The 23701-nt window shown below is 44.9% G+C and overlaps 1 protein-coding gene across 1 annotated transcript in view; it reads right to left on the reverse strand.

The window, feature by feature from the left end:
• DAPK1 (death associated protein kinase 1) overlaps positions 1–23701 on the reverse strand; it is a 169671-nt gene that overhangs the window by 74306 nt on the left and 71664 nt on the right. Inside the window, exon 3 of the mRNA XM_077904609.1 lies at positions 4176–4397. Coding sequence (XP_077760735.1) covers positions 4176–4397 — 222 coding nt within the window. The remainder of the gene's footprint in view (positions 1–4175; positions 4398–23701) is intronic.

Below are 23701 nucleotides of genomic sequence, written 5' to 3' on the forward strand. Positions count from 1 at the left end.
TGGTGGGGGCGGAGGTGGTGGCAGAGGACTTCATTCTTTAAAGCGACTTTCAAGGCTTACATAATTCTTAAAGGGCAGATCCTGAACTAGGATTGAACGACCGTGCCTTTGACACACACACCAATTAGTTTCTTCCCAAAGGACAGAAAAGATACCATTTCCACACACCTCCCAGGTCATGGGAGGCAGCTGGAGAAAAAAGGAACAGAGTGGTGGTTTGGTCTCTTCACCTCCGCTGTAAGGACAGGCCTGAAGTTGGTAGGTAGACAACTCACACACACAAGTGGCATTAGGCACAAATTTTCAAGGAGGGAAGAAGTGTCCTTAGAAAGCCTGAAGGAAGCTCTACTTACCAGGGAGCTCATCTCAAAGCAATAAATCAGACAAATACATCCACCAAAGGGTTATTATTGTACCAGTGGATTCAGACAAGTGGCCCCCATTACATCACAGGGTTATTTTCTCACAAATTCTCAAATTTGATTCTCTCCTGAACCATCATTAATACCTCAGAATTCTTAAGAGGAGATGGAATATGTCACTGATGGCTAAACTTCCCATAAAGCTATTAGAATGTAGAATGATTTCTTCCATGACAAAGATGATGGTCTCTTCCAGGCAAACCTAATATTCTGAATTGTCTATTAAAAATTAAAACACCTATTTGTGGGATGTCTGGGTGGCTCAGTGGCTGAGCATCTGCCTTTGGCTTGGGTCATCATCCTGAGGTCCTGGGATCGGGTCTTGCATTGGGCTCCTTGCGGGGAGCCTGCTTCTCCCTCTGCCTGTGTCTCTGCCTCTCTCTGTGTCTCTCATGAATAAATAAATAAAAATCTTAAAAAAAAAAAACACCTCTTTGTGGCAAAGTAAATAAACACAAATGGGACAGGCTTGTGATGTCTACAGAAGGGTACATATTCCTTCTGACTATATCAATCAGGGGTCTCCAGAGAAATAGAACCGATAGGAAGTATGTGTACATACATGGAGGGAGAGAGGATTTATTCTAAGGAATTGGCTCACATGATCATGGAGGCTGACAAGTTTCCAGATCTGGGGTGAGTGATCTGGACCTGGCTAGAGACCCAGGAGAGCTGAAGGTTCAGTGCAGTCCTAAGACAGGAAAAAACCTCTGTCCTAGGCTCCAAGGCCATCAGGTAAGAGGAATTCCTCTTATGAGAGGTAAGGTTCCATTTTGTCCCATGGGGGCCCTCAACTGACTGGATGAGGCCCTCCCACATAGGAAAAGGTGATCTGTCTTATTCAGACTACTAATTCAAATGTTAACCTCATTCAGAAACACTCTCACAGACACGACCCAGAATAATGTTGGATCTAACGTCTGGACATCCCCACTGACACATAAAAGTCACCATCACAACCCCCACATGCCCAGTGGGTGAAAAGACAGGAATCAGCTCACAGGGGTGCTGAAAGCTGTGAAGAGCAAATACTCAGGGAGGAGAAAAACACCGCTAACCTTGTGGGGAAGGGGCACCCTCTCAGGCCCCTCCTGTCCTCTCCATCTAAAGGCCATTCTCAGTAGGTTCGCTCAACCCTCATTCAAGGTCACCATACGATGGACAGTGAATGTTACGTGCCACTACGAATCCCCAGAACGGCTACAATTAAAACAAGTACTGACACATCCAAGGGTTGGTGCAGCAATGGGAATTCCTAGTCTCTGCTGGAAGGATTGCTGTCCTGTACGGCCGCGGCAGGAAGCCACTCATCAGTGTCTCACAAACCGGTAGTTATGTGTGACACAGCAATCCCACTCATGGGTATTTATCCAAAATAAATGAAAACTTGGGGTGCCTGGGTGGCTCAGTCAATTTAGCCTCTGACTCTTGGTTTGGGCTCAGGTCATGATGTTGAGGTGGTGGGATCGAGCCCCATACTGGGCTCCAGCTCAGTACGGAGTCCTTCTCAGATTCTCTCTCTCCCCCTCCTGCTCACACTGTCTCTGTCTCTCTCTCTCTCTCTCAAGTAAATAAATAGAATCTTTTAAAAAGAAAAAGAAATGAGAACTTAATATTGTACAAAAGCCCGTAAGTAAATATTTACAGCTGCTTTATTCATGATCACCAAATACCAGAAAGAACACAAATGTCCCTTCAGGGGGTAAGAGGACAAACGAGCTTCCACTCAGAACACCACTCAGCAACAAAACGGAGCAAAAGACGCATATATGAATCTCAAAAGTAATATGCTGAGTGAAAGAAGCCAGTCTCAAAAGACTGAATATTGCACAATTCTATTTATAGGACATATTTGAGAAGACGCAACAGCTCAGCGGTTACCAGGAGGTAGGGGGCAGAAGGTGTGTGGCTGTAAAGGATTGAGACACGGGAGCTTGTGGGGGGGATGGGACTGTTCTGAATCCTGATTTGGGTGGTGATTCCACAAATCTAAGCATGCGTTCAATTCCCAAGACTTGCACCAGATTGACTGTATGATACTTTTAAAAATTGGAAAAATGAAATGCTTAAAAAAAAAATGCATGTCACCAATCGATGCACAGGACAGGTGGACCTACAGGGAAATATGTACGGTATGGGACCAGGCAAGCAGCTGACTCCAGAACATGCACAGGGGCAGGTAGGGACCAGGAGAGCCATAGGCACAGGCATCATCCCACAGCCCGGTGTGTAAAGAGGATACGTGACACTCCTGAGGCACTGGGCACAATCTGGTAATTCTCTGAAAAGGCAAAACAGCTGTGACTTGTAACCTTTCTTCCCCAGGAATTTTATACTCATGGCCTCTTACAACAGTCTTAAGAGAGGAAACGCAGGCTGACGGACGGTGAGGATTGGCCTGGATTTGGATCTTGGTTCTGTCTGGTTCCTGCGTTGCCATATGAAGTCGCAGCAAGGATTACACTGTGCCATGTCTCTTTCCTCTGCTGTACCTCAGGGAGCCCTTAGCACCCCAATGAGCCCCGTAGCACCCCAGTGAACCCCTCTTAGTACCCCATCAAGCCCCTTTATACCCCAGAGAGCCCCTTGGTACCCCAGGGAGCCCCCTTAGCACCCCAGAAAGCCCCTTAGCACCCCAGTGAGCCCTTTAACTATGCTGGGGATTGTCAAATTCTTAACTCACTTATTTCCTCATGACCCTGCAGAGGTAGCTATTAACAACCCCAATTTACAGTTAAGAAAGTTGCTGCTCAGATCCATAACAAAAAAGTACCCACACACTAGTGGCAGACAGGAAGGTGCAGGCATCCCCGGGGCAGCTGCGCTGGCAAAGCCCAAGTGCCTGCAGTGTGGTACCCTCGGGGCTACAATGTGTCCTCCATAAACCTCCCTCTGCTGCTTTCCATCCCATCTGGTCTCCAAAACCCCCTTGTAACCTAAGAGATCTGTAAACAAGGGAAGCTGTTTGGCAGTGGGATGAGCAGATTTGAATTCTAGAGGCCCCAGGAAACAAGTGGGGCCCATCAACACTAAGAACCACCCAGATTGGTGTGTCACCTTGGCTTCTCCGGCTCTATCATGGCTCCTGCACTTGGGGCACTAAGGCCTGGCCTGCAAAGCCCACAGCCCAGAGCCATTCCCAGCCAGCTGCTGTAGGGGAGCAGGAAGCATCCTCTCCTCCCTGCCAGCCTGTCCCTTCACAGGGGTGGAGCACTTGGGCAGGACCCCAGGGCTGGGGGACAGACAGACACATCGCAGAACTCCATGCTGCAATCAGTTTCCCACAATAACATCCCACAGGCAGGGCCTGCCTGATAACAGAAGTGAAAGGCTTGAAAAGCAAGTCCTATAATCACCTCTGAGTGATTCTGGTTCCATTTTACCCTCTCATGTAATTAGTGTTGACAGTTCTAACAGCTGAAATCGGAGGTGGGGGTTAAGACGGAAGGAGGAGGAAGAGAAGTGGAAAAACAGAGAGAAGGCAGAGGAACAGCCAGAGGAGAAAAAGAACATTAGCTTAAAGTTTATCATAAAACTCAGGAAACAGATGACCTCCTGACAAAGGAAGAGGAGCCCCGAGATTTGGGGACCTTCTGAAGCATTCTAGATCACCACGGACAGGCCTCAGGCAGGCAACGCATGGCTGTCCTCGAATTTGGCAGAGCAGAGTTAACTCCCAAGGGGGCTGGGCAGCCCTGGGCCGACCTCAACCTGCCCTGACCGCCCCCCACCCCCCACCCAGGCACCACTCACAGTTCTAGAATCAGGATGACGTCGGTCTTGTTCTCGTAGACCTCATGTAGGGTGATGACGTTGGGGTGCTGGATCTCCTTCAGGATGCTGACCTCCCGCTCGATGTCCTCGCGGCTCACGCCCCGCCGGCTGGATTTCGTCCGCCTCTTCTTGATAAACTTGGCGGCATACTGGAGACCAGTGCTCTTCTCCCGGCATTTCTTCACGACTGCAAACTGCCCACTGCCAACAGAAGAGGAAGGGTTTCAGGTCATTTATACATCTCTTTATTGTGTGCTACAAAAACCCGGATTTGAGCAAGGACGCAGCAAGGATGTGGCCTGGCATGAGCAAGGAGGGGCATTGTGAGTAGGAAAGCCCATAGTTTGGGCAATTAATGAATTAAGCAGGATCATTTCTTATTACATCTCATTTTCATTAAACTTGTTTCTTTATGAATAATGTTGCAAGCGACACAGATTCTTTTCTTGAAGAATATTTTATTGAATGGGGAATGAGGCCTCCATTTCTGTGTTTCTTCCTCCCTCCCATTTCAGATTCTGGGATAGCAGCAAGGAGCTCCTCAATCTGGTCTCCTTTTGACAGCCTTTCTCCTGAATGTCTGGGAAAGGAAGGGATCAAGACAAGGGAACTCACAGAAAAATAGATAGGGTCTTGTTTTTGATGACATATCTCTAGCACCAATATTTATCAATTGAAAAATCCAGAATAAAAAAAAAAGCTATGTATTTTGTTCACACTTCACAATGATTGGCAGCTTCTCCAGCATCACCTCCTTCTTTCCTTTCTAGAGATCCCACAATTCTCAGGAAGGTGACTCCACTCCCATCTAGAGACACACATCATGTACCTCAGCTAAGCCAATCAGTGTACTGTATCTTTCTGACTCAAGTGACAGGCATACGACCTAAGTAAGACCCCTTGGAGAATGCAAAGACAAAGACCTCTCCTGAGACGACTTTTTTCTGGATGTGCACACTTAACTATATACTCTCAAACGCTGCTTCCAGCCACCTGGGGACCAGGAGGAGATCCACTCTTGGTTTAAAGGCAACCAATGCAGAGGCAGAGCCAGTAGAAGAAACAAAACCAGGTTTGTGGTAACCCTGCAGACTGGCTGGATTCACCCTAACCTGGAAGCCATCTCCCTCTGAATTCCTCAGCAACGGAAACCAATAAATTCCCTTTACTGCTAAAGCTAGTCTGATTTGGGCTCTCCATTCTTGCAGAGGAACGCATCCTATGCAACCTATGCCACAGCATGTACCCAGAGCCTTCTACCTACATAGAAGAGAATAAAAGAACTTAACGCAAAATAATAAAATGAATACATAAACAGGGAAAGTCTTGAGAATCTTGAGAGGAAAGTCAGTAAGCCACCCTGAAAGTAAGAGGGGCACAAGACAAAGGACTCTTCCTGTACCAATGCTGGTACCCTCACTTCTTCCCCAGAGCCCAAAGCAGTGTGGATCCACCCATCACAGGATCTGTATATTTCTTGGCAGGTGCTGGAGAACTGCTATAGAGAGAATCATCACAGTTATTTTTAACTGGCTTTATTCTCACATGAAGACAAAAGGGGGAGAGAAAATCCAATGAACAGTAACATTTCAATGTTAAAGAATAGATACTTTAAGACAGTACTCATTTACTTTGGCAGCAGAGGTTAGGGAAGAAAAACACACAGTAAAGGATTTTTTTCTCAGCACTGCCAAATTTTTGCACGACAGGTGATTCCGACTCTCCTTCCCCTGCAGCAGAATCGCAGAGAGGCTGCAGAACCAATCCCGCAGAATGCTGGCACCGGACGCCTGTAAACTCACCACTTTCAAGAGCCTCGGGACCTGTTATGACTTTATTACAACCCTTTCTGATGTTTCTGAAGAGTAAAGAATTGGGCTTTTTCTCTCATGGAGGGTGGTGGGGGCAGCGGACATGGGATTTGCAGATAAAAGAAGGGCCTGACTACAGGACAGAGTCAGCTACTGCTTCGCAGAGGCCAGTGAAGTGGTGCTTCTATGCCCCCACCACCCTCACAGAGGGTATTGTGTCCCTACTGAGCGCTCCCAAGGGGTCCCCCAGCGGGGGGGGGGGGGAGGGCACTGGTCCCACCCGGCAGCTCCCCCTCCACCCCCAACACAACCCTCGCTTCCAGGGGCTGGGCCCCTGGGCCCCTCACACAGTCCCCAGGACTTTTCTCAGGGGCTGTAAAGGTTCAAGGCATACTCAGTGCTTACAATCATGTGGGTTTATTATTTTTTTTAAGGATTTTTATTTATTTATTTGAGAGAGCGCGAGAGAGCGAGCACACAAGCAGGGGCAGGGGCAGAGGGAGAAGCAGACTCCCTGCTAAGTGGGGAGCCCCACTCAGTACTCAACCCCAGGATCCCAGGATCACGACCTGAGCTGAAAGCAGATGTGAACCCGACTCAGCCACCCAGGCTCCCCAGAATCACATTGCTTTAAACAACAAACCCAAAAAGCCAAAGCCGGGAGAGCCACAGAAAACCCAAATACAAGCCTCAATTCAAAGACTATCCCAAACTCTTTTTACTGCCAAATGCTCCATGTTGACCTTTCCCCTTTTAATTATGGGGGAGGTGGAAGCATCAAGGCCCACCTCCCCTAGCAGCAGGGAAGACGTGATTCTCATTCCCTGGGCTGTGGCTGCTGTCCCTACTACCCTTGGCTGCAGGTGGTCAAGAAGGTGTAGACTAATTCTGAAGACCATTTTTCCAGGCCCACCTCAAGGTTCCTTCTTGGGAAACACCTTCCCTACTTACCTCTGACTACCCAACACCGGCCCCACTTCCCTGCTCCAGCCAGTGCCCTGCCTGCACTGGAGTCCACAGGGCACCTTGAATGTCTTCTGCCTGTTTCCTGTGCATTCCCACTCCTCCCACGACCGCAGTCTCACGAGGACAGAAGCCTGGCAGGCAGACTTCCCACCCCTGGAGGCACCATGCAGAGCTCCTCCGGGACCTCACACATGACGCTTCTGCACCGCTCCTGACTCCTAACTCCTGAACACGAGAGGTGTTGACTGAAGACGCGTCACTGCAATTCTGCAGCACTGTGTGGGGCTGGGGATACAGGCTGCCTGTTGGAGCCGGTGCCCTGCCTACTAGCTACGGAACTGTGGGCTTACTCCCTCCTTAACCACTCTCTGCCTCAGTTTCCTTACCTGCCAAATGCATAGGATAATAGTGCCTACCTGGGAGAGTTCTTGGGGTGCAAAGGAAGGATTAAACGAGCCAATAAAAATATGCATGGAGAGTGGTGAGAACAGCGCCTTGCAGTATTAAGTCTTCAATAACCTTAAGTCTTCAATAACCTTTGGCTATTACTAACCTTCAACAACCAGAAACACTCTCAAGAGCTGCCGGTCTGTGCTGAAATCTTAGAGTGCCACAGTCTGCCCTCAAAGTATCAACCTATCAATCTCTCCAAGCTGCTGGGGGGTGGGGGGGTGCTAAGAAGAAAACCACAACAGGGGCTACACTGTGTCTAAGTGTGTCAAACTCAAGCCAACCCGGGCATCTGGGCTTCGACCTGCAAACACAACATCCCCAGCCCACTCCCATGCCACGCCAAGGGAGAGCGGCTGCCCTCAGCAGCCTGGTGAAACTGAGGCACAGTTGGGCCAAGGGCAGCCAGAGACTGACGCCAGGCTACGGGGCCTCAGTGTGCACTTGGTCACTCATGCCAGGATTTTCCCGGCAGCATCTCCTCGGGCAGGCAGCACACTGAAGGCTGACTCCTCGTAGACAAAAGTCCTTTCTAAACACAGTAATTTGCTTCGTGAGGCCTAATTTGAGTTGGGCTGGTGGTAAATTGCTCCTCCCATCCTTTCCTTCCTGGGCAGCTGGGTCTTGCCCCCAACCAGCTCCCTCACACCCTTTTGGGGGGCCAATTCCTCTCCCTCAATACCCCTCTCCTAAGGATGACAACTGAAAAAACAATTAACTTAGGCTTTTTTGGGCAAGCACTTCTAAATCATGGGATCACAGAGGAAACAATCTGATACAGCTGCCAGGGTGAGCTGTGGCCAGGGAGGAAAGGAAGTGCACATGGAGAAGCAAGGCCACTGTACACCCGGGGGATGCCTGAGCTCCAGCCTCCCTCCTGTGGGGAACAGCGGAGGCTCCTTGGTGACAGGCTCCCCCAAGGACAGCTGCAGCCATGGCATGTGGATGGGGGATGCAGCTTCGTCCCTGGAGAACAGAAACTCACCGTGTACCAGCACATCTGAAGGGACAAAACAGAATACAGGTGCTCCCTACTTTTTGTAGGATGCATATTTGCAAATTCACCTGCTTGCTAAACTGTACTTGCACCTTCATAACCACCCGGCAGTGCTGTCGTGGTCATTTTAAGGATACAAGTCACCTGAGGGGCACATCCCCAGCTGAGGCAGATCAAGGCCACACACTGCCTTGTATGTCAGCTTCCATGCAGGAAATAAATGTCCTTTCAATGGTCTGTTTAGTGCCATGCTTTTTTTGCATTTTTGCTTTTTGGTGGTGATTTCACTATTTAAAATGGCCCCCAAAGTGTGAAGTCCGGTGGCCATAAGCACAGGGGGCTGTGACGGACTTTTTTTGAGAACACGTGCACTAGATAGATAAGCTTTATTTGGATGGGGGCATCCGTGTTTGCTGGCTGTGAGGTGTTTGCTGGCTGTGAGTCCAACGTTAAGGAATCAACAGTATGTGGTAAGAAAGCCCTTCAAACAGAAACACACTTGAAACAAGGCTATGCATTGATCTGATGGTGGAAATGTTATGAACAGAGGCTCATAGAAACATAAATCTGTATCTTCTCTAGAACTAATGGTTCAGTATTTGTTAATTCTGTGTTTGCAGTGAAGTCGTAGAACACAACTACCCCATAAATCATGAAATTTGATTGCATGTTGTTTTTTAAAAATTGTATGTTGTTTTTTACCCCTTTTTCTATCATCTAATAACTGAGACAACAGTTTGTTGGACTAGGTAGAGCCAGTCAAATTCATTTTGGCATAAAAACTTTTAATTAAATGTAATAAACATGTATCAACTACTAATAGCCAGATCCATCCAAGCCAACGAGACATATCCCTGCTTTAAAGAGTTTTATTTTTTGTTTTTTAAAGAGTTTTATACTAAAAAAGAGTTTTTGATTTTAAAATGGTCATAAATTTTGTCAAAAAGATAAAACTTTACCTGAAAGGAGCAAAACTTCATAAAGAACAACCTGCCACCTAATGTCTTTGTCTAACCTACTGATGTATCTAATTGGAACACCCTATAGTCACTCAATGACTCTAACCAGAATTCTAGGCAAGGAGCTTTATGCATACTACCTTATTCATTATCACATCACATTATGTGATGTGAGGTTCCTACCATCATCACCTCTTCCATCAATGGAAAAACCAAGCCTTAGAGATTTTTTTCCCTAGTTGCCTCAAATCTTTCCTGCAAGTATAAGTTCTACACTTGAAAAGTGAATTCCAAGTGTCTTTGCCTCCAAGGCTCTACTCATTGAACCCTGGTGCTGTCCCAGGCTGTGTCATACTGTTTGAAATATAAGCCACATCCCTGTGAAATCACAGATGGGTCTAGAAATCATTCTAGGAAGAAGCTTTGTGAGGGGAAGGCACACAGAGGATGCTGGCTGAAGGCATGTGGGCAGTGTTTTTGCTCCTCTCCACTAAACACTCATAACGTGTTTTAAATAATTAAATCCATCGTGTGTCTGTGCTCTGAAGTTCCCTGCAATAAAAAGTAAGTCATGTTTGTGTGTGTGCTTTCAGAAGCACTATACTAACAATTAGAAAGAGCCACAGAAGATTCTCAAGGTCAGCACAAGGATGGCAGGCATGCATTTGTGAGGCACGTGGTGTTCATGGGTCCATTATACTTCATAATGCATTGAAAGTAAGGCATTGAACTCGGTTTAATCCAGTTGGGTTTTATTTCCAAATTCATTTATTTGTGGGAATTTTGCTCACTTGGGGAAAGATGGGATGAACATACAATGTCAGAGGTGTTGCATTCAGAAGGGAGGGAGAGCAATCTAGCTTCACGTGACGATGTGCTGTACCTTTGCACTGGCACCTCACTGAGGGGCTAACATTTCCACTGCTGACCGTGAGCTGGGCACCACGTTGAATCAAGCTTCCACCCAGGAAGGTAGATGCCATTCAAAGAAAAGGAAACAGCCTACCATTTTTTCATTGATTTTAAATATGTCTCTGGGTTTCCAGCAACTATAAATTAAAAAATTATTTATGGTAACTATTAATTGTTATGAATTCCCTGTGTTAATTCTAGAAACAGATCTGGCTTCAAACCAATGATAAGCTCCATCTCTCCCCTCCTCCCAAGCTGTTGCAATAGGTTTCTAATTAAAGCAAAGTAACTTCTACTTCTGAATTCATGTATTAACCCCCAGCACAATCTGAGTGCTGGTTCACGGGCCATTTATTTTTGTTGACGAGCTGTATTGAAGGAGTGGCAGCGTCTTGAATCCTGCCTGAATACTGGAATTACAGGTCTTAAATAAGGTATGGCATTCAGCGTTTCAGAGGGTTTGGGTCGTGCACCATGAAACCGTGTTTTGATTTTTTGGCTTGTGTTATGTTTTTGTTATGAAGCATTTTGAAATCCAGTTTTTTAAAGGAAAGTTTGCTTTAGTCTTCTCTGCTAGTTAAATTCTTTTTTAGAGCTAGGACTGAGCCCTGTATGTCCAGTTTCCCTTTACTTTTCAACACAGAGCTGCATTTTGAGGTCACTGCCTTGGGGTGGGGCGGGGCAGAGCTGCATGCGGCACTGGCACCAGGAGGGTCCAGGCCCTTGTGGGGGTCTGGTCCATTAGACGGGCGGGGACCAATGGAGTCAGGCCAGGAGAGGAGGCCGTCTGCTACTGCTGGGGTGAGTGCCCCCCTGCCTCGTTCTGGCTGTCGGTCTGGCTGCATAAAGGAATCATCTCAGACTAATTTTTCTTTTCTTTCAAGTGGTCAGGGGGGTTGGATATTTTGGACGGGAACTGGGAGCCAGCAGGGTAGGTGTGGAGAGAGGAGGCCCCCAGGCACAGTGCAGTACTATTTGCTGGTCAGCTCGCAGGAGAACTCTTGAACCCTCCTGCCTCCCTGGACCACGAAGGCCACCACCAAGAGTGTGGCCATGATGGGAAGGGGCCCAGACCCTGCACACCCCTGAAAGCAAGTCCTCAGCAGCCTCAGGGCCCTTGATTTACACAAGCCTGGAAGTAACATGCCATCTTGTTCTGGGGCGGCAGGGGTTCCTTTGCTCACTGTCACTTGTGGCCATACCCATCTTGCTCATTTGGATACAGTCTGTGACTTAGAAATTTACAACACACAGGGACTCACAAGACATTTCCATATAACGTATCTGTGAGTGCTATATATGACAGACGGAGGTGTGCAAAGTGAGTGGGGTCCCACTCTTGCTGAGGGCTGGGGGGGTCTCCATCCATTCCACTACCTGGGATGCCGAACTCAGGGTGGGTACAGAACACATGCTTTTTTTGTGTCTGCTTTTTTTGTTCCTGAAGCTAAAGGGAAAGGAAAGAAGAAAACAAGTTTGGAAAAGCATTACATGATACAATCTAAAGAGGACCTTCCCAGACAAATAAACTACAATACTCCAAATATTTTCTCCAAATGTAGCAAGTCCTACATTGGAACCAGGATTTCCCTTTGAGTCCGGGATTATGGGAAGTACAAGTCCTTAGAAGGAACGGCGTCACGCCAGGATCAGCCCTCCCATGTAACCAAAGGTGACCATGACAGGTGACTGCAGATCTGGGCTTCCTGCCCCCGGACTGTGTTCGAAACACAGGGCAGCATAGGCTGCCCCGTTGAAACTCAGATGGGTAGGTCCCTTGTTTGCTCACTCCGCCTTCAGCATGCGATCCCCGGGGCCAATCCCATTATTTGATTGTCCTTACTATGTTATATCATCCCCTTTCAGCTTCTGGGCTAAAGTTAACTGGGTCATAAGGTACGATCTGTTCTCCACTCAGCAAGCTGCTCTCAGGGGAAAGGAGCTGAAAAGGAGAGCAGGAGGTTCATATAACTTCATGGGGCAAGGGAAGACAAAAAGGAGCTGAGCTGAAGTCCCTTACCCTGTGACCAAAAAAGAAAGTCAGATTCATTCACAGTGCAGAGACTCAAGATGGAGAAAATCAGCCAAACGTAACAAGAAAAGTAAAGATCAGCAGGATCTAATGGGCACATGTTGTAATGGTGCAAATACTACGCTGACTTGCACGGATTCAATGAAGCTTCTAGAAACTGTATGATAATCCTCCCCGATATGTACTCTACCCAGTTCTGGAACGTGAGAGGCACTTTGCGAAGATATTTAGGTGTTTGCACATCTTCCTTCTCAGCTTAGGTAGAAATACTATTTGCCCATGTGTTTTCATGGGCAGGGTTGGTAGACATGCTGTCACGGTGAGCATGTCATGGGCAGGTCTGGGACTCCCCGCCAGGATTTGTCATGGCAAGAATTAGCTTCACCTTACCTCAAGAAGCCAGGCTTCTTGGACTTGCGTGACTTTGGAAGAAGTTCAAATATGCTCAGGGTGATGTGGCTTCCAACACAGCTTGATGACCATGCGCTTGGGGGACACTGTACAGAGGCCCATCTGGCTCTGGAGACTGAATAAACTGAGGGGAGTGGCTTCTTCCTGGGTTTTCTTCCCAGGCTTGCAAGAGTCACAGGCCCAGGTCTCAACAAGGCAGCCAGTGGCTGTCAGCCAGCAGCCTGCCTAGAGGAATCCTTCTCATGGTGCTCTTGGCCAAATCCTTTCCCATGCTGCTTACAGACCCATCACCTTGGCTCTGGGGATCTCAGAGGAAGTCTGGGGATAGGAGAAAACAGGCAGAGGACTGAGGGGGTCACTTCAGGCCAGGCCAGGAGAGCCTGGCAGGGAAAGTCACTGCTGGAGTTACCTGAGGAAAGAGCCACGCAGATAAAACTGAAAGATGATAAGTTAAAGAAACCAGAGCTCCCGGGAAGCCTGAGTCTTCCCTCCATGGAAGCAGAACTCCCTGGAAGCTTGCCACGGAGGCTGACCTTAGCCCTGTGCTCAGACCTGAGCAAACACAGAGATGATCGGCAGCAGAGAGGGCTATAAGCCCCTCAGCCTGGAGACCTGGCACACAGATGACGTTACTTCTCCCAGGAAGTGGGACCTCTGAGGAGCAGGGGGCACTAACCAGGTCGTAGGTCAAACACCACAGGAAGTGAACCACATCTGGCATGGGTGAGGTATGAAAGGGAGACCTCCCAAGGCAGGGATTGCAAACCCAACCATCTTTTTGTGGGGTGTCTCTTCACCCCCTTGGGAATCCTGGGGGAGTCAGAGGGATCGGCCATGGAAGGCTTCACAAACTCTGTCTGATAGAAACACAACTTTCTGGCAGGCTTGGGCGGAGGCACCGTGGGACAGAAGGGGTGCTGACCCCTCCAAAGGCCCCATCAAGGTGCGGTGGGAGGTCCTGTGATCATGGGTGCCCACGTCCTCAGCTGTAGTGTAGGGGGCTGAGGGCCACGCACCCCTCCACACACTGCTGGCCTCTGACCCTGCAGGGCTGAGTGAGGCTGCCAAAACGCCTCCCCCGAGGGTCCACGTGGTCTTGCTGGCAGATTAAGAGCCTGTGCTTATCTGCACTCATGTGGACATGCCTAAACCAGGCAGGTCACCTCGTTTAAAGATCCAGCATGACTCCCCAGCAGGTGATGAGGCCCAAAGGAAACACGGGCTACAGGCCTGGGGCAGCGAGGACTCTAACACACACTTGTGATGCCCTAAGGCAGGTGCATCACACCTCAGGCCACTTGTTTAGGCTTTCCACTCTAGGTGCTGACTTCTGGGGCTTTTAGATCCATTCCAGAAGTGAGCGCCGCTGGTCTCCAGTACAGTTAGGTGACTACATGGTAACAGTGAATTCTGGGAGGCAAGGGCTGGCTAAAAAGCTGTAAAAAGCCAACACATAGGGCACCTGGGTGGCTCAGTGGTTGAGCATCTGCCTTTGGTTCAGGGCATGATCCCAGGGTTCTGGGATCGAGTTCCAAATCAGGCTCCTTGCATGGAGCCTGCTTCTTTCTCCCTCTGCCTATTTCTCTGCCTCTCTCTTTGTCTCTCATGAATAAAGAAATAAATACTCTTTAAAAAAAAAAGCCAACACATTATTTTCCACTTAACAGGCAGGTGAATGGCACAGAAACAGAACCCATGTTTCCAGGTACTCCAAGATTTGTTAGGCATTTATGAGAGATACACTACTAGTTACTCTGTTTAGAACCACAAAGAAGTAATACTAGAAGAATTGGCTTACCAAATGTGAGTTTAAATCTCCTTCCTAGCACTCTACCCATAAATTAGCTTTTAAAAAAAATTGTTCATATCATACTCATACATAGGATTCTTTCTGAAAACTAACACCCAAGAACCTAATATGGTGCATTCAATAAATTTTGTTGTTTATTAATACAGTTGACCCTTGAACAACACGGGTTAGGGAAGCAAGCCTCCCCCACCCAACAATGGAGTTGAAAATCTACGTATTAACTTTGACTCCCTAAACATTTAACTACCAATAGCCTACTGCTGACCAGAGGCCTTACCAATAACATATATAGTAAATTCACACATGTTTGGGAAATTATATGTATTGTATACTGTATTCTGTATTCTTATAATAAAGTAAGATAGAGAAACAATGTGACTAAAAAAATAATCAGGAAGATAGAATATATTTATAATACTATACTGTATTTATTGGGAGAAGAAAAGCTCATGCATAATTGGACCTACACAATTCAAATCTGTATTTTATAAGGGTTAGCTATACCTGTTGATTCAATGACCTTATGGGTCACCCTAAAACTATAGGCTGACTACCTATCTATTTAAATGTTTTCGCTGACCCTCCAGACTTGGAGAAACACCTGCTCCAGTAATTAGAATTATTACAAGAGATTTCTGATCATTTGTTTTAAGAATGTTCTAGCTCTGGGAAGTCCATGTGCATTCACATTTTTCCAACATTTCCTGGGCTCCAGCTACTTGCTAGGTCTCAACTGGCCCCCTAGCAGTTGCCCACCTGCCTCAGAAGCTTGTCAAGGGGACAGTGTATTTGATCCTGTATGTTCATTTGAAAAGAAAGGGTATATTATAGTCCTCATACGGGCTACTGACACTTCAGGGAATTCTTCTGGTCTCCTTGGAGCTAAGGCCTCCTTGGGGCTAAGTGCTTTACGTCAGCAGATGCCTTAGGCCATAACTTTATGTAACTGTGCAAATTCCCTAATTGAAACACAACCTAAATATTTTTTAAATAAGAACTGTCAAAAAAAAATAAAAAAGAACTGTCCATAGTCATTAAGCAATTTGTCATTGGCCCATGAGAGGTCAATGCAATGTGCCAACTCCATGAGGTCAGATTCCCAAAGAAGGAAAACAGAAAGGCAAGACTCATGATCTTGTATGAATATAACACAAGAGCACAAATTATTCAGGAAGCCCAAATGAACTAAGATTTGAGAAAGAAAGAAAGAAAAAAAAAGACCTCAACACATAACAGAAGATCGACAGAAAATGGCTAAGAGTGGCTGGTCAGAGTGGACAGTATAATAGTAGGAAACAAAATTAAATCTTTTGAGCTTCCATGTTTTTTACGTGTGAGGTCCATGATCTTTACTTAGGGAAGAGTTGGGAAAATATTGGCAAGCTGGAACTAACTGAAGCTTGAGTTAATAAAAGGTTGCCTGGCTGGGCATTTAAAAGAAATTCAATTCTACAGATCTGAGAATGTCAAACCTCAGGGTGGCCAAAGCAATCTCAAATCATTGCTGGCAATCTTGGACAAATGTTAAGGAATGACACTATACCGATGTTCAAAATAAGACCAAAATGGCTCCATCTCTAAGATCAATTAGCTTATTATTAATCTCCAGCAAAAAATGAGAATCAATTATTGATCATATGAATTAAAAACAGCAGGTGATCAACATACAGCACAATCAGCAAGAACATTCTCCCTGCCTCTGACTGTATTATAAAGATGAGCAGGGATAGGAAATGATATACACAAAGAAAATGTTTTGATTCCAGTAAGGCCTGTAACATGATTTTTCATGATATTTTTGTAGATGAAATGGTGAATCACCATGTGGCAGACTAGAGAGCTCTTGAGTTTAGCACTGTCTTAGTAAGATGTTTCTCAATATATCAGATGAAGGAACACTTACTGCATTTTTAAAGAACTAATCTAAGAGGAATGGCCCTATTCACTGATAGAACCTACGATCTAAATTATTCCAACTGAATAATAAAATTCACAAGAGATAAACAGAAATCCCTATATTTAGGTTCAAAGAAATTAACCTCACATTAACAACAGCTCATACTGAAGATGCCTGACAGTTCTAGCTGACCACAAATGACACAATCCACATCACTGCCGACACCATGGGCATGGCATCAGCATGTTTAAAGGGTGCAATGCTCCTGCACTCAGCCTGAGTCTGGGTGCGATGCCAGGTACTTGCACTTAGTAGGAATGATGCCAACAGTGTAGGTGGCAGTTGGGGTGGGGGCAGGGCAACAAGAAGACCTGGCTTCCGGGCAAAAGAATTGTCCCTATCTGAAAGGTTGTCAAGAGGAATTAGGCCATCAGCCAGCAAGGAGTAGAAGGTGGGACAACAGTCTCTTAGATCCTTCTAACCTTAAGATGCTCTGCTTCCATGAGCTGCAGAAATCAAGGTTGTGCTCTACTGTTCTCCTCACTTAACTAAAAGAAAATATATCTTTGAGTGCAGTTGAAATCCAATGACAGAATTTCTTCTTTATGCATTTTCTAAATCTCTATTATCCTAATGAACTCCCCAGATGGAAAAATCGAAGTAAAATCCATATTGCCATCAACTTCTTTAGTCTCTTCTTGGAAATATATTTATTTTATGTACATGTGCCTTAAGATTAACTTTCCAAAGTGACAAGAGAGTACCCATAACCTGAACAGAAATGTATCTTGGGGAAGGTAGAGTGCTAGGCCATAATATAGCAGCATGGGATGTTGACTGCCATCTAGCATGGGAATGCTAATCCTTCAGTACCTCTTCTGAGATTCAACATGGTCATTTAGGACATTAAAAAAAAATTGAAGCTAATAATGCTTAACTTACAAGACTGCTCTAAGACTCAAAACTAGTAAAAAGATGTAATTGTGTCTTACATATTCCTTACTATCAAACAAAGATAATATTAATATTTGGAAATATTTAAGTGATATCACAGCTGGGAATAAAACCACTGTGTCTACATCTAATAAAGATTTAGACATAGGGTTTGGGTCAGTCTCTAATAGGGAATAATGAAGGAAGGAAAGTATTCTTTTTTTTTTTTTTATCTCAGAGAGAGAGAAAGAGAGTATGAGTGGGGAGGGACAGAGGAAGAGGGAACTTTATGCAGACTCCACACCCAGCACGGAGTCTTACATGGGAGCTCAATCTCATAACCCTGAGGTCATGAGCTGAGTCAAAATGAAGAATCAAACACTTAACCAACTGAGCCACCCAGGCGCCCCAGGAAAGGATTCTTGAAAAAGGGTTTAGAAACAGCCAATTCAAGTCTTCCAAAACTCAAATACCTAGACAGATTGATCTTCTGCATGACATTCTAACTCATAAATGCTAGAGGCAGAAGGCCTGGTTTTAGATCCTGGCTTTTCCACTTAAGAGCTGTGTAATCTTCAACAATCTCTCAACCTCTCTGTGACTCAGGTTCCTCATCAGCAAACTGAGCATAACTGTACCTACATTGAATAGCTGTCGTAGGGATTAAATGAATTATACATGTAAAATTCTTTCAATACTGCCTGAGACTCATAAGACAGGCCAAATGCTTGCCACTGTTATTAGAATTGTTATTATTGCATATGATAGCTTAAAACCATCTACATCTCCTAAGGATATACCAAGACTCATATATTGTCCTATTAGAGAAAATAAGAAAAGAAAAATCTATCAAATTCTTTCCCACCCTGTTGTGGAAAAGTTATCTTGAGCAGGGGTTGTTGAGTGTACTTCCTGTGAAGGTCGCTGGCTTCAGAACACTGTAGCATGAGAGTATGGTACTACTTGGATTTATGAATACTAAAATATTCAGGTTAAAGAGAAGGAAAGTATGAGAACAAAAATGGCAGATTTCCACATCCTGGGTCTTTAATTAGTATTGTGAAGCTTAACAGCCTCAGGAGTGAGTGGACAAATTCTAGGAGGCAACCTCACCCCAGAACAATTATAGGCCGTTGGTCCACCTCTTGGACAGCCATGGATCAGAGTCTAATTGAGGCCATATGAGGCTGTTAACTCAAGTTTGCATGTGTTCCAAGAAGCCTCAAATTTCTCCAGTTAACTTTGCAACTTTGATCATTCAAGCCCAACATTCATCATGTACAAGAAAAATAAGATTAGCATCCTCCGGAAATGCTCCCTGTCAGAGAACAAAGCGTCAAAAAGGAAATTTAAATATGCAAAGAAAGCACAGAATAATCTAATCTTGTTTTTCCCCCCTTATTATTTTGTGTGTATGCGTTTAATTCCAGTATAGTTAAGATACAGTGTGATATTAGTTTCAAGTGTACAATCAGTGATTCAACAATTACATATATCACCCCGTGCTCATCTTAAATGCACTCCTTAATCCTCATGACCTATTTCACCCATCCTCCCACCCACTTCCCCTTTTGGCAGGCCTGGTAACAATCTGTTCTCTACATTAAGAGTCTATTTTTTGGTTTGTCTTTCTTTTTTTTCCTTTGTTAGTTAACTTGGTTTCTTAAATTCCATGTATGAATGAAATCATATAGTATTTGTTTTTCTCTGACTGACTTATTTCACTTAGCATTATACTCTCTAGCTCCATCCATGTTATTGCAAATGGCAAGATTTCATTTTTTATGACTAATATTCCACTGTGTGTGTGTGCATGTGACTGTGTACACACACACATATATGCACCACATCTTCCTTATCCATTCATCTATCAATCCATACCTGGGCTACTCCAAAATTTGGCTATTGTAAATTATGCTGCAATTAACATAAGGGTGGATATATTCTTTTGAATCAGTGTTTTCCAAAATATACAAATAATTTATAAAAATCAACATCAAAAAACTCCCAAATAATCCAATTCTTCCATATTTATTAATAATGTAAATGTAAAATACTACCATGCATCTGCTATGAAGGCAGGAAACACAGAGGAAAGCTTCATGCCTGGGAGCTAGCTTTGAAATTGTCCACATGAGCCTGATAATGATGAATGAGCCAATTGAGCAGCTACTAGAACATCCTACAGAATTCACATGAGGGTGAGGAGGGAGTTCTGACCCCGCAAGGACACACACCTTCCCACCCTCATCCTCCAGCAAATGTTTGCTGAAGGGATGGATGAATCGATTTGTTCTGCCTTGGAATTCCAAATTTCCCTGGTTAATTTTTGATTCATTGGCCCAATCACTATAGAGAACATTAATTAGATGTTTTTCATCACTAGGTCCATAGAATTTGATAAAGACATATGTAAACAAACTGAAGAAGGTGACTTTTAGGATGCTGGATTAACTTGAGAAATGTTGAGTGACATGTCACTATACAGCTGGTTCAGAAGAATTAATATTTGTGATTCAGGGTAAAACAAATGAAATTGAACTTCTCACCAAACATACATACTTCGACAGAATAAATTTTCACATTAGGAAAGCTTTGAAAACTTACAATCTGACTATATATTAAAGTCAATTCCATTTCAATTAATCTATTTAAGTACTAGTGTCAATTATTTGTTCAGAGGATGGGTCCAATAATTTTCTGCTACAGGAAATAAATTATAAATATGTAATCTTCATAATTAGGACACAAATGTACACTTAAGTTTTAAGCAATGAATATCTATAAACTAGAACAGTGACTTATTTAGAAAAGAGCCGTCTAAAGAAATACAATGCAAGCCACAAATGTAAACGCCATGTGCAATTTTAGATTTCTGAGTAGACACATTAAGTAAGAAACAGGTAAAATTAACTTTTATATTTTATTTACCCCGGCATATCAAGATATTATGTAGTCAATAATTAAAAATTACTATGTCATATTTTACTTATTTCTGGGGTGGGGAGCATTTAAACCCCAGTGGGTGCTTTATATACACAGCACATCTCAGTTTGGACTAGCCATACTTCAAGTACTCCACAGCCACAAGTGGCTCATGGCTGTTGTGTCAAACATCACAGCCTCAGGCTAATTTTATAGCTTCAATATAAAACTGGGACATAGCTTGATTATTTTATTTATAGAAGGAAAGTGGAAAAGAGACTTGTGAAGTCACTGGGAGGTGAACCATTGCTACTATAGCACATTAATCATTAGAAGATGAAAGATACTACTGTTGATCTTATTAGAAGAATAATAGAGAACAACTGTTTCTTGGAAACCCGGACTGTGTATTCTAGATATTTTTATCTTAAATAAATGTGATTACACTTTTGACTCTTCATTTATGTGCACTAAAATGGTTTTCTTTTTAAATATACTCTGCCATCTGGAGCATGGAAGTCAACTGGACAACCCACATGCTCTAACATTTCGGTACTTGAAGGTATTTACCAAATCTCCTTTCAGCTTCTCTAGCAAATTCTTGTCGGTATAACCAACCACCAGTTCGTGTAGACGAGCTTATGGCTGCAAGAAGGATTTCTATGCAGTGAAGATTTCTATGCACATCTCTAAGCAGTATTCTACAGGAGGCTACCATGTGTCCTGCCCCAGTGATAAATACAAACAGATGACTATTTGGGTAATTAAAAGTTTGACTCCCTTTGGTAAATTGATATTCTAGGTGATCTTATTTATTTCACAGTTACCCCCTTGTCCTGCCCAAAACCTAAAGTACAGAAAGGAGAGCAGTTATAGAGAGTGAAAACGTGGTGGCTGGACTGGAAGTTTCCGTGAGGCTAAAGGGTGGTCACGGAGGAAGGGCTGGACAAGTCGGTGGGAGCAGGGGCTATGTGAACGCTGGCGGCAATCAAGATTTTGGTTGTTCAGGTAGATGGCCATGGAGTAGAGGAAAAGCTACTGGTAATGAGGAGGCAGGGTAATGGTTACCTCATCTGCAAGGAAGTAAAAGTTGCTGACAGGATGGTGGGGGGAGGTGAAAGAGAAGTCTGCGTGCCCAGATTTTCACTGCTCCCAGACATCTGCCCTCTCTCTGCACCATATTTCTTAAACACAGGGCTGACTCATTCTCTGAAAAATGGTAGTACCGATGCCCATTATTTCTCGTTGGTGGTGAAAGTCATAAGGATTAACAAAGCCGTCACAGGGACTCCGTGGGCACTTATGCACAGAGTGCTGAGGGTTCTGGCCAAATGGAAAGTTTAAATGTGCTGAGGTGCCTCAGGGGGCCCTGCCTGAATCCACACAATTGCTACCTACATCCACTTATTCTTTCACTCAGTGAACATTTCTTGAGCGCTGTCTCTGTCTCAGACACAGTAGGGTGTTTGGGGTTGGTTTTTTTTCCCCTAAATTTCCCCTACACATTTCCTAAAATGTCTTAAAATATTCAAAATACCACCAAAAGGAGGAATCAGTAACAATAAATATTCTCCCCTCTCCCGGCTGAGAATTACAGTCTCTAGGAGTCTTTCTCCCTGTTTACTGTTCCTTCACTTCCTTTCTTCTTCCTATTAAATAATAAAGGTGAGTGTCACGCCATTTTAAAAGCAGCCAACTGTATCCACCACAGACCTGGAGAAGACAGGTCCCAAGATCCCAGGGATTGGTTATTCCTTGACAAGCGGGAACATTCTGTGCCGCTGCTGCTGTGGTTCTGATCAACGATAGTCCTTTTAGCACAGAGACCCCATTAGAAGCAGGGGCAGTTAACAAAGTGTGACCACAGTAGAGAAAATTTTCATGGTCAAGATCATGGCAGAAACAACAAGTGGAGTGGCAAGCTCAAAAAACAAATGTACGGGCCACTTCTGGCCACACATTTTAGGATTTGTCCATGATACTGAAGAGCGGTGAAGACTGTCATGAAATGTCAACCATTAATGGGCCCCCAAAGCCTAGATGCTATGGTCCCAGAGACTCTAATGATTGCTGTTTCTCTACTGGGATTTTTGGACACATCCAACCTTTTTTTTTTCTCCAAAGATTTTATTTATTCATGAGAGACACACACACACAGAGAGAGAGAGAGAGAGGCGCAGAGAGAGAAGCAGGCTCCCTGCAGGGAGCCAATGCAGGACTCGATCCCAGGATCCCGGGATCATGCTCTGAGCCAAAGGCAGATGCTCAACTGCTGAGCCATCAGGTGCCCCAGATCCAACCTTTTAAATCACTCTACCTTGTTATGGACTAAACTGTGTCTCCTACCCCTGAAATTCATGCATGGAAGCCCTAACTCCTGGTGTGATGGCATTTTGAGGTAGGTCCTCTGGGCCTCAGATGAGGTCATGAGGATGAGGAGCCCTCATGATGGGATTAGTGCCCTTATAGGAAAGACACCAGAGAGCTTGTGTTTCCACCCTGCCCCCCTGCCTCTCCCTCTCCCCCTCTGTCTCTTCCTCTCCCTTTCTCTCTCTGCCAGGTGAGGACACAGCAGGAAGGTGGCTGTACAATCCAAGAAGAAAGTTCTCACCAGAATCTGACCACCCTGCGCCCTGATCCCAGACTCCTAGCCTCCAGAGCTATGAGAAAACATACTCCGTTGTTTCAGCCTCTCAGTCTATGGTATTTTGTTATGGCAGCCTGAGCTGACTGATACACACCTCCAACCTCCTTTTGCTTTAAATCATTTTGGTACAATCATTTTGCTGCCAAGAGTCTAGCAATTCCTTCACCATTACTTTATGCACACTGAATTCAGGGCTCCCTGGATCCTCCAGCTCATTAAAAAAGGACCTGGAGAAAGATGGACCTGGTACGGGGCCACATTCCAGCAGGGCATAAAATCCAACTCTGTGGAAAACATAAAGTTAATTATTTTAAGTGGTATAGCTTCAAAGGCCTCCTTGATTTGTTTTCTTCTGGAGTGCAGTTATTTTCTGTAGTGTACCAAACTCTATGTGAGGCCCTGACCAAATTAAATTTCAGTTAAAATTTCTTATTACATTATGCCCAAGAGTTTCAAATGAAAGAAAATGAGAGGGAATGAATGTTTAAAAATACATATGACCTCCAGGCACATGATTTACTCCAGGTGAAGGACCTGAGATGAATGGCTGGCTTGTTCTGTTTCTTACAGACCCTCTCCCCACCAAGGGAAGTTTCTCCAAGTTTCCAGGCTGGTTCAGTCAAGCCAGTTTTAAGGCTGGCTCTGTCTTGCAGGCTGGTCATGTGAGCAGATTGCTTCTGACCCACAACAGCTTATTTTGGCCAAAGGGAACTGGAGCAGTTCAGGGAAAGAATCCCATTCTGATTTATATCCCA

The sequence above is a fragment of the Canis aureus genome, chromosome 1, assembly GCF_053574225.1.
Source record: "Canis aureus isolate CA01 chromosome 1, VMU_Caureus_v.1.0, whole genome shotgun sequence".
In the NCBI taxonomy this organism is placed as follows: domain Eukaryota; kingdom Metazoa; phylum Chordata; class Mammalia; order Carnivora; family Canidae; genus Canis; species Canis aureus.